Source organism: Haliaeetus albicilla, chromosome 8 (assembly GCF_947461875.1).
Source record: "Haliaeetus albicilla chromosome 8, bHalAlb1.1, whole genome shotgun sequence".
NCBI lineage: Eukaryota > Metazoa > Chordata > Aves > Accipitriformes > Accipitridae > Haliaeetus > Haliaeetus albicilla.
In genome coordinates, this window is record NC_091490.1 from 10607999 (window position 1) to 10618654 (window position 10656).

Sequence of the window (10656 nt, forward strand, 5' to 3'; positions counted from 1 at the left end):
CTCCTAGCCAAGACTATCCCCAGAGAGGCTGAAAAATTTCAGGGAGATCAAAGCCTCACGTGGGGGACGGCAAAACAAATAAACCTTATCAGAGGGAGACGTGAGTTTCCATCCAGGAGCCTTTCCTGCTCCCAAATCTCCTCCTTCCCTACCCGTGCAGCTGCTCGCAAAGCAGCAAACCGGTGTAAAATCCTTTTCCAGCTTGAACCCAACCCCCTCCCGCTCGGGAATCCTCCCCAGGTTTTGCCTCCCTCTTCCCCACCGGCGAGCGGGTGCCCTTGGACCCGGCCGGGAGCGGGGCGGCGGCGGCAGCGGGAGGAGCGGGGCGGTGGCGGCGGCGGCGGCGGGAGGAGCGGGGCGCCCGCCCGGTCGGTCTGTCGGTCGGTCTGTCTGGGTCTGTCGGTCGTTCAGCCAGCCCCGCCATGCGGGTCCCCCTGCCCGCCCTGCTCTGCTGTTCGGCCGCCAGCCTCCTGCTGCTGCTGCTGCGATGGCGGTGGCGAAGGGGGCTCTGGAAGAAGGTGAAGGAGGCTCGGCAGAGGCAGGAGCGGAGCTTGGTGCAGATGGAGATGGCCGTGCGGTGCTTTCGGGAGCAGGTGGGTGCGATAAGCCGCGCTTCTCCCCCTCCTTCACCCACCGGGGCTGCGGATGGACAAGCCGCCTCCGGCCGCCCAGGGGATGGCTCCTCACCCCGGTCCCTTCCCCTTAGCATATAGCCCCGGGGACAGCGGGCGTGCAGCCCTCCCTGCGGGCTGGGGGGGGGGTCTCCCTGCAAGGGGCAGCTGCTGGGCTGCGCCCGCAGAGCTTACCCGCTTGCGAGACGGCATTCCGGCTCCTAATACGGAGCTACGGGGATTTCGTTTTCTTTTTTTTTCCCTTCCTAAATCTACGTGTGCGTTGCACACACAACCCCCCCCCCGGCAATGCAGCCATCCCCTCTGTAGCGGGGGGGGGGGCGAGGAAATGCTTCCTGGGGCAGCCGGTGCAGCGGGGGATAACGGGCAGCGGCGCAGGCGCCAGCGAACAGTCCCCGGCAGCGAGAAGAGGAAAAAATCCCGGCCCCTCGTCTGAAAGCTTCCCGGCCTCTTCCGCCGCGGTAGGAGGCTCAGCCTGGCCGAGAGAAGGCGGTAGGAAAAGGCGAAGGCAGCGCGTTATCGGCAGAGGCCAAAGTGCAGCCGCGCTGCCCCAGGACGCTGCCCCCGGGGATGGGACGCGAAGCCACCGGTGCCGAGGCGCGGCGCCCAGAAATGCGGCTCGACCGCACCGTGCACCCTGTGATCCCGTCAGACTGCCCCACCTGGACTTGGAGGGGACTCGCTTGGGTTCAGAGTCCAGCTTGGGGGATGAGGTTTCACGCTTTTTTTTCGTGGTATTCGGTAGGTGGCGAGGAAATCTCTGCTGACCCCAAATCTCTGCTGCTCCCTGGTTTGCGTGCTTCCCTGTAGGACATCTCGGTGATACCAGGAGAAGAGCTGGTGCCGGGTCCGCTTTCATTTCTTGCTGGAGAAATGTCTATAACCGTGCCACCAATTCCCACTGTAATTCAGCAGAGAACGTTGCACCGAGCAGTTCCCCCAGGCCTGGCCAAGCCCTGTCTGAACAAGGCTGCGTGAAAGGCTTTGTCTTAAGCAGCAGGTGCTTGGTGAGACCGGTCTGGCCAGGAAGAAAAGGCTTTAGAAAGCCTGGATTACTGCTGGCCCTGCTGGTTTCACGCCATGCTCACTAGTATGGGGGAGGAGCAGGATTGCAGTCTTGAGGCAGATATTGCATTTGGCCGCTAAATGGCAGATATTTTTTGGATGGGTTACAGTGGGCACCAAGGGGACAGGAGGAGCCCAGCAGCTGAGGTAGAGGTGTGTCATTGCCTGTTCAACCTTTTCCGTAGCATCCTTCCATGAACATGATTTCCATCCTCTCTCTGCCTTTGCCGGAGCTCTCCAAGAAACTCCGGGATGGCTCCCTCCCTCTGGAGCATGTCTTCTATGCCTACGTGGGCAAGGTGAGGAGCAAGGGTGGTGGGGCAGCGTCTCACCCACAGTGGGGCTGGCTTTTTTGGGGGGAGAAGCCCAGCACAAGGTTCAAGTGCTGCTGAGCTGCCATTGTTTGCTGGTTGGTGCTGGGCCCATCTGTGCTTTTCTGTGAGTGAAGGGAGAGCTAGGCATCTGGCTGCCGTGGCTCTCGGCTTGGTTTGGAGCAAAAGAGAGCAGCAAGCTCAGCATCTGGAGAGCCCATACCATCCTAGGGGGGCCCATACCATCCTAGGGGGGCCCATACCATCCTAGGGGGGCAGGTGTAGCTATAGGGAAGTTGCAGAGTGCTGCTGTTGTCTCCCCTCCACCTCCAAATGCACTGGTAAACCTCAAATGCTCAGTGTCCGCTTTCATTCTCTACTTTTGCCGTAATGCCCTGATCGCCTCCTGGGTTCCCACTTTGGTGTTATCATTTTATGCCACCCCAGAAACTCAATTAAGAGAACAGCCTTTGGTATTCTGCTGGGCTAAGTGCCTCTCTTCACCACGCACCAGCTGGTGCTATGGCCCCCCTGTGTCCAGACAATAGTTTGGAGTTTGGCATGAAAACATCTTGGAAAGGAACAGAGAGGGCTGCCCCGATACCGATTGTCCAGATGGGGAGGTAGAAGAGGGAGAAGAGGCAGGTGTCCCTTGCAAAACAGAAGGCCGTTGTGCGACACTGCGGGCCGTGTCTCACCTGTGGGCTCTGCCTGCTTTCCCCAAGGCCCTCCAAATCGCCACAGAAACCAACTGCATCACGGAGTATCTGCAGGAAAGCGAGACCCAGGTCCGGAAAGCGAAGCGGACAGGGAAGCTGGGTTTGCTCTATGGGGTGCCTGTCAGCATCAAAGACTCCATCGACTGCCAGGTACTGCCAGTGTGATACTGTGGGTATCCTGACATCCCTGTGGTTTGAACTTTGGTGACAGGGGGAGGTTTGACTTCAGCATCTTGCTTGACTTTGTCATAGCTGATGTGGGATGGCCTGCCCTGGCAGGTGATGGGGTTTGCTGCTCATCTCCCATATAAGCCAACAGAGAAGGCTGGTCAGATTTACTACCAATATCCTATGCAATGTGTGGGTGATGGATGGGTTGTTGGAGGTGCATGCATGTGCTTATATAAATATATAAAAACGCAGGAGCAGGGGGAATTTCCATTCTCCATTTGGAAACCTTGTTGTCTTATGTTCCCAGGGTCATGATTCCACGTTAGGGTTTATAAAAAACCTCAATAAACCCGCAGCAGAGGACAGCGTGGTGGTGCAAGTGCTCAGGAGACAGGGGGCAATTCCATTTGTCAAAACCAATGTTCCCGTGTCCCTCATCAGGTAAGTGGGTGCTCCATTTCCTCGGTGTGGCAGCAGTCCTCCCTCCCTCATCCCAAGTGAGGGTTTCTATCAAGTCTAATTCTCATTTCCCACTTCTTTTTAAATAACAACACCTGGTCCCCATCCTTAAGTGTCTTGAAGTTTTACTTAAAGTAAGCGCATTTACACTAAGGATGAAAATGAACTCTAGTTCCAAATGGAAAAAAAGGAGAAGAGGAGAGAAATCGCTGCCCTTCTTTCCTGTGCTGGGTGTTTTTAAATCACTTTTTTTTTTTATTAACCCCTTAGACATGGTCCTGTTAACTATACAGTGCAAACGCATATCCATGGCAGGGGAAGCTCATTAGCTAGTTAAGCTAATGACCTTAAATTATCCTGCCCCCAAACCTCCTGCTGTATCTTGGCAAGAGCATGCTAGATGTCATTGGTATGGTGTGAGGTCAGGTGCACTCTGTCAGACAGCCACCCTGCTGCTGTCTCTGTGTACTGACAAGTGAACTCTGGCAAAGCTCTTCCGTGCATGACTATTGCCCAAGCCGTATGAAATGCCTTCCTTAAGGCAACACGGCAATGACTGGCCATGTTTAAAAAAAGCCACAGAAAGAGGTTGCCCCAGAGATCATTGGATTTTGCACCAGTTCCTGGGGGACTCCGATGTTCAGATATTGCTGTAGTTGGCGTTTGGCCTGTTCCCAAGCAGGGGCTCAGCAATGCCCCCCCAGCATGGAGGGGCCTGGACCTGCTGCAGGTGGGCTGCTTTGGATGTCCTGTGGCACTCAGGACCACCTGAACAGGAGGTTTTCCAGGAGGCTTGATGTATTTGTGCTGCCAGAGGGTCTGCCTGGGGAAGGCTTGATGACACTGAAATTAGCTGGCAGTGAATCCAGGACATGGGACCGCCATGAAAAGGCTGGTGGTCTTCATGGGAGCTTTGGGAAGCTCCCTTGGACCAAGTGATGTCAATGTGACAACTAGTGAATTATCTAATTACCTTCTGAAGGTCTTTTTATAGTGACTGGGGTCCACATCAGCAGATATCTACATTCTTCTCATTTGCAATCTCCCTCTCTCTCTTTAGCTATGACTGCAAGAACTTAATCTTCGGTCAGACGTTCAACCCTCTGCTCTACACCAGAACCCCTGGAGGCTCCTCTGGTGGAGAAGGGGCACTTATAGGAGGAGGTGGATCCATCTTGGGCTTTGGGACAGATGTAGGAGGGAGCCTGCGTTTCCCCGCTGCCTTCTGTGGGATCTGTACACTCAAACCCACCGGGAACAGACTCAGGTACTGCAAGTAATGCAGTGATGTGTCTGGTGAGACTCACCCGCCACCCTACTGACTGCTGTGCTGGGATGCTCCTACTCCTGTGGGCAAGTGGAAACTTGGGAGGAATTGCAAAGGTCTTGTTTCTCCCTCCTGCCCGGACATTTTCTGGGGCCTGTATGGAGGGAAGCGTTGTTTCCCCCAGAACAGAGATGGGGAAACCTCTCCATCTGCATGCTAAGGGGGTGGTTGTTCCTGACTGACAGGGCATAAACCATTCTGGCGTAGGATCTCTCTTGGGCTTCCCCTTGGCCCTTCTGCCAACCTCTGCATCTGCAAAGGGAGGGCAGTGTTTTCATTACCACTTGCTACTGCTTAAAGCTTTTCCCTTCAATGAAAACTACTCAGCTGCTGTATTTTGTGTGTCTCTTTTCTTCACAGTAAAAAAGGAATAACTTGTGGTGTCGTTGGGCAGAAGGCAGGTAGGAATTGATGGTTGTCCCCCAGGGAGGGCAGTAGGGCAGGGGTGAGAAGGACCCTCAGCTGGTTATGGGGGACCTTCTCCAACACGTTCAGAGAGAGAAGCAGGTTCCCTTTCAGGGACTTTTTCACAGAGCCACTCCCATACTGTGATTCCTGAAAAACTGAAATATGCATGAGCCAAGGGGAGCAGTTTGTGTAACACATAAACCTCAACACACCCTGTAACCCCCAGGTTGCCGTGTTGTCTGCCACTGCTTCATGTGATTAGCAGTCAAAGGGAGTGTCTTAAGCTGTCCTTGTGTTGTGATCAACAAAACTTTTTGTTTAATTTTGTAAATCAAGAAATGGAGACATGAGGGCACATATTGATGGATAACAAGTCTGGGTCCATAACGATGGGCCTGCTGATGGGAAGACACCTGTAGGCATCCCCAGCCCAATTCTCAAAGAGGAACTGTTGCGAAGACTAGACTAAGTCCAAACGATGCCAAGAGGTCCTGCTTTTGCAGGACATGCCCTTGAAAGACCCCTAGCCATGAATGCTCTCTTCTGGTCTCTTCCAGTGGTCACAGCAGTGGGGCCGATGGCAAAAGACGTGGAGAGCCTGGCACTGTGCATGCGGGCACTCCTGTGCGAGGACATGTTCAACCTGGACAGCACAGTGCCCCCCCTTCCCTTCAATGAAGAGGTAAAGGACCTCAAAGGGGGCGAAGGTCTCTGAGAAGAGCTGCCATTGCTCAAGCCGAAAACGCCAGTGGCTCACGGGAGCCCTCCGGGACCTGTGGGTGGGCACGTGGGTGAGAGAAGTGCTGTTTTCCAGACTCCCCCTGCGGCGTGGGTGTACTGATGGCTCCTGACATCCTTCCCGCTGGCGCTCTCCCTTGCTCTGCAGGTGTACTCCAGCACGCAGCCCCTCCGCATAGGCTACTATGAAACCGATTTCTTCACCATGCCAAGCCCTGCCATGAGACGTGCCGTTCGGGAGACAAAGCAGCTGTTGGAGGATGCTGGCCACACGGTAGGATGTTGCATGAACCCAATAGTCATGCTGCATCTATTCTTCCTTCCTACCGTGTCTTTGGGACCCGTGGGTGAACATCAGGCAAATTTGGCAAGGAAAGGGGGCCTGGAATCCACTCAGCTTGCCACAGGTTTGATGAAAGTAGATAGCTGCTTCTGGAAAAGATAAATTCTTTATGTTGCAGCTTGATTTCTCCTTTTGGCAGGGTCTCAGTGCTGTTTAGGTGCTGGTGAACACAAAAGGGAGCCCACCCCAATCCATAACACATGCTGAGGAGTAGATACACTGCAGTATGACTTGTCTGTAGTGTGGGTGCATTTACTCACACCCTGGCTGAGATCCACATTGTGCTAGGTGCTGTACAACCAGGGTCCTGAGGCAGTGCCCGCAGGGAGCTTACAGTTCTGATGGTGTATGATTACTGTCAGGTCAGCGTGTTTCCTGAGCCTGATGGACCACCTCTCTTCAGTGACCATGATGAGCTGTTGTCCAAGTACTTGTTTAGTCTATTCTCAAGCCAATTTCACCTCTTCTGCATCATATCCTTTGGCAAGCAGTTCCACAGATCTACTGCATGTTGCATGGAAAGCCACCTCCTGTTTTTGTATCTGGAAACAAGAACCTAAGGAGAAAATAGATGGGTAGTTGCAGATGGCAGATCTTGTATAGCCAAGCAGTCCCCTATTGACCCAGATCTGTTTCTAGGGTCTCAGGTTTCTGGGGTGCTGAGCAGAGGTTGTCTCCTTCATCCTCTTTGCCATTTCAGCGAGTCATCTCCTGTGCGTGAGGCATGGTCGTGGCTGCACACCTCCCCCGTACCCTTGCAAAAGAATCGGGAGTGAAGCGGGAAGCACAGACTCACGCTCTGTCACCCACTGCCAGTTTTGGAGGGACCTTTGTGCCTGCTTGGACTTCAGGGGGCCAAGCCCATCCTGTATCTCTTGACTCATCTGGTTGTTGCTCAAAGGGAAAATGGTGTTTTCAGGGAAGGATGGATGGGATGGAGAGGCCCTCATGGCCTCAGATGCTGGAGGCTTTTCTGAGGGCTTCTCAGGAAATCCTCAGCCCAGCTCAGCCCACTGAGAGCCCTCAATGGCTTCTCCCACACAGCTTGCGTGTGCCACTGACTCCTCTTCCATTTTCCTTCCAGCTGGTGCCCTTTGAACTCACAAATGTGGACTACGTGGTCTTTAACTTCTGCTTCAGGGGAGTATTTGCAGATGGGGGCACCTCTTTTCTCAAGAAATTGTAAGTATAGCCTGGAACAGTTTGATGGGATCAGCACCTTTCTATGAAAATCCTCCCTGGGTTCTGGCTAGCATCCAGATACAGGTAGCAGATCTACTGGATGTAGATAGTGGCTAATATGCACTGGGATTTACTGGGAAGCTTACCATCAAGCAGTTCAGCTGAACCTTGGCTCTCTTTGGGATTGTTACCAGTCTTGACAGATGAAAGGAAACTGGGTGCTGATATCCTATAAATATTGTGAGAATCAGAGGAGCCCAGAGGAATGGAGCAAACCTCTTTTTGTCACTTAGATATGCTGTTCAGAGGGGTTGGCCTTCTGAAAGCTGATCTACTGTGATTGCTTCCCAACACTGCTCAGCCAAACCCCCTTTTCTCTTTCAGCAAAGGGGAGCTGGACAAAAGTGTGAGGCTGTTCTTCTGGTTGGCGAAGTCACCAAACTGGCTAAAAACTGTCCTCTCCTGGATTGCCAAACCCTTCGTAAGGTCCATTTCTTTCTAGCGTAGATGGAGTTAAGCAGTAGGTGGTGAAGAACTTGTCTCCCATTGCAGTAAGTCTTCATCATAGAGAAGTCTCTAGGCATTGCTTCCTGGCTGTGCTTAGACACATCTCCAAACTGGAGTGATGCTATTTCTGTTCCTCCTCTCCCCACTTTGGGGAGAATCCACGAGTCCTTCCTGAGCACTGAGTCAACAGCTTGTATTTGTGATGGAGCTGTCTTGGAGGACAGGGCTGGGATTAATGTAGATTATTTTCCCTTTTTTTTTTTTTTTTTTTTACTTTCTCCTTCTCAGGTGCCTCGATTTTCAGATATCGTAAGAAGTATGACAGCAAAGTGAGTAAATCTGAGCCTGAGCAAATGTGTGAAGATCTGGGTTTCTCTTTTGGAGGGCAGCAGTGTTTGCTACATTAGGGATACTGCCCCAGCTGCATGCATCTGAGCAAACACAAGGCAGAAAACACAAGGGTGGGAGCAAACTGAGAGCAGTTTATGTCAACACCATAACCCTGCAGGGTTTGGCAAACTGTTCTGGTACTGAGGATGGGAATGAGGGCAAGGGTTCATAGCCTCTTGCTTAGGAACTGGATGAAGCTTGTGGGAATGAAATATAATGTTGGCTTCAGCACCGGTTAATGCATCTGTCATACCATGAAGTAGGCACCCTGTAAGACAGAAGGAAAATTAATACAGAGGAAAGGAGGCTTGCTCTTCCTCACTGTGATATCAATGTTGGGCAGTTAGTGGTGAGAAAGGACTCAAATCCCGTAGCAGAAAGGGTGTATTTTGTGCTGTGCCTCCAAGGCAGTACGTCTGTCCCCCCATCAAAGGATCAGTCCACCTCACACAGCCTGGCCTTTGAGGAATCATGTGCCTGGGCTTCCACCTCCTGAGCACAGCAGCAGTAACAGGGCTGGACACTTGTTAAGCCAAAGCAGCACTGCACCAATCTGCCTTTAGTCATCCCTCCATCATGGGCAGAAGCAGAAATAAGACCCCAAGCCCTTCAGAGGAAAGCCAAGACTTTGCCAAAGTCCTCTCTTCCCTTGGCTGCAGCTCCAGAAGCAGAGCTAACCTGTGCCCATCTTCTCTGCCCCTAAAGCTGCTCTTTGCAGGAGCTCTTGATGCCTTTCTTTGGTTTTGTTTCCTTTTTCAGCACAGTGGATGAAGTCTGGAGTCTTCATCATGAAATTGAGGTAAAGTATTACAATTTAGGGTTAGATAATTTTTGGTTTATTTCTCTTTGGGAAGAGGTAGATTCAGTACCCACCAAAGTTAGATGATCAAGTCACTGGTGATGTGGGGTAGGAACATACATCAATCTTCAACAGATCTCACTTGGATGTGCAAGTTCTCAACACATTTAAAGATTAGGATGACACGTAGACACATTCATGATCCCGAATCAGACCTGAATTTTTCACTCCTATGCTTGAAAATGTAGGCAATCAGCTGCAGCAGACTTGCCTCTATTTCCATTCTGGTTTCCTCAAGACCCGTGCCCCTTTCCCAGGTTGCCATGTGCCCCCACACTCAACCTTTCTCCACCTCCAGTTTTAGCAGGGGGGAGGATGCTTTGTACACTGGGAGGGCTGTGGACCAAGCAGCCAAGGGTTGCTGGGTTTTAGCGGGATCAGGCCTGATGTAGCCTGATGGCTGCTTCTGGGGAAGGGTCAAGATCCTGGCTGGGCACCCAAGGAGAGCATCAGCCAGCAGCCATGGGACAGTACATCCATCCCTCTGACCACTAGTGCGTTTCCTCCTCAGGAGTTTTGCCGCCAGTTCATTGCCCAGTGGAAAAAGCTGAATCTGGATGTCATGCTTTGTCCCATGCTGGGTCCGGCTTTCGGCATCGGCTACCCTGGGAAGCTCTCAGGTAGGACTGCCAGCGGGGGGGGGACACCTTTGCCTCCAGCGTGCCCCTGCTGTGGCACTCCACCAGTGTCAATGAGAAGCATTCCTCCTCCTCCCCTCACAGCCCCACGGCACTGGCCAGCCGTGGGAAGAGCTCGCCTCTTGGGGCAGTTGCAGCCCCAACCCGTGGGGTACACCCAGGACAAACCCCCCTGGTGCGTGTGGGAGCCAAGGGGCAGGTTTCCATCCCGCAGCCCTTGAATTCCCAGTGCAAGCGCCCCGTTAGCTGGAAGCTTGCTTACGCGGAGGGGGGCGAAGGCTTTCCCTGCTGCGGGCTGGTGCTGTGAGCTCCCCCTCTCCCCCAGTGGCAATCAGCTACACCGTGCTCTACAACGCCTTGGACTTCCCTGCCGGTGTGGTCCCCGTCACGATGGTGACGGATGAGGATGAGGAGGAGCTGAAGGGCTACCAGGGTTACTTTCGGGACTGGTGGGACCGGACCCTGGCGAAGGTGAGTGGCACCAGGTTCCCCAGGGGCGCGAGCATCCCCATCCCTTTCCCTGGACGCCCCCCTGCCCTCTCCCCCTCTGTTTGTGCCACAGGCTTTTCGTGGCAGCGTGGGGCTGCCCGTGGCCGTGCAGTGCGTGGCCTTGCCGTGGCAGGAGGAGCTGTGCCTCCGGTTCATGAAGGAGGTGGAGACCCTCGTCTTGAAGAAAAACAGGTTCGTCTGAGTCCTGCGCGTTCGCCCGGAGCAGGATCCCAGCTAACATCAACACAGGTCATCCTTTGGTCCGACTCACCTGTAGGACTCGTGTTCCCCTCCACGACGATGCGGTGTGGCTGGTCTGGCTGCTGGCTTTGGGGTGCAAGGGGAAAGCGAGGTGAGCTCTGCAGTGGTGGAGCACTTCCAGTCATGGTCCGAATACAGTATTTTTTGTTATCAGAAA

The 10656-nt window shown here is 53.4% G+C and overlaps 1 protein-coding gene across 1 annotated transcript; it reads left to right on the forward strand.

Annotated features, from left to right (window-relative positions):
* The first annotated feature begins 327 nt into the window (after nucleotides 1–327).
* Nucleotides 328–10656, forward strand: LOC104321442 (fatty-acid amide hydrolase 1). The gene is made up of 15 exons (XM_069788818.1): nucleotides 328–593; nucleotides 1883–1996; nucleotides 2734–2877; nucleotides 3206–3339; nucleotides 4418–4624; nucleotides 5045–5085; nucleotides 5650–5774; nucleotides 5979–6104; nucleotides 7258–7355; nucleotides 7740–7836; nucleotides 8151–8191; nucleotides 9012–9051; nucleotides 9623–9731; nucleotides 10075–10220; nucleotides 10312–10656. Exons 1-15 carry the CDS (start codon nucleotides 423–425, stop codon nucleotides 10438–10440), a joined length of 1722 nt encoding a protein of 573 aa, XP_069644919.1. The 5' UTR covers nucleotides 328–422; the 3' UTR covers nucleotides 10441–10656.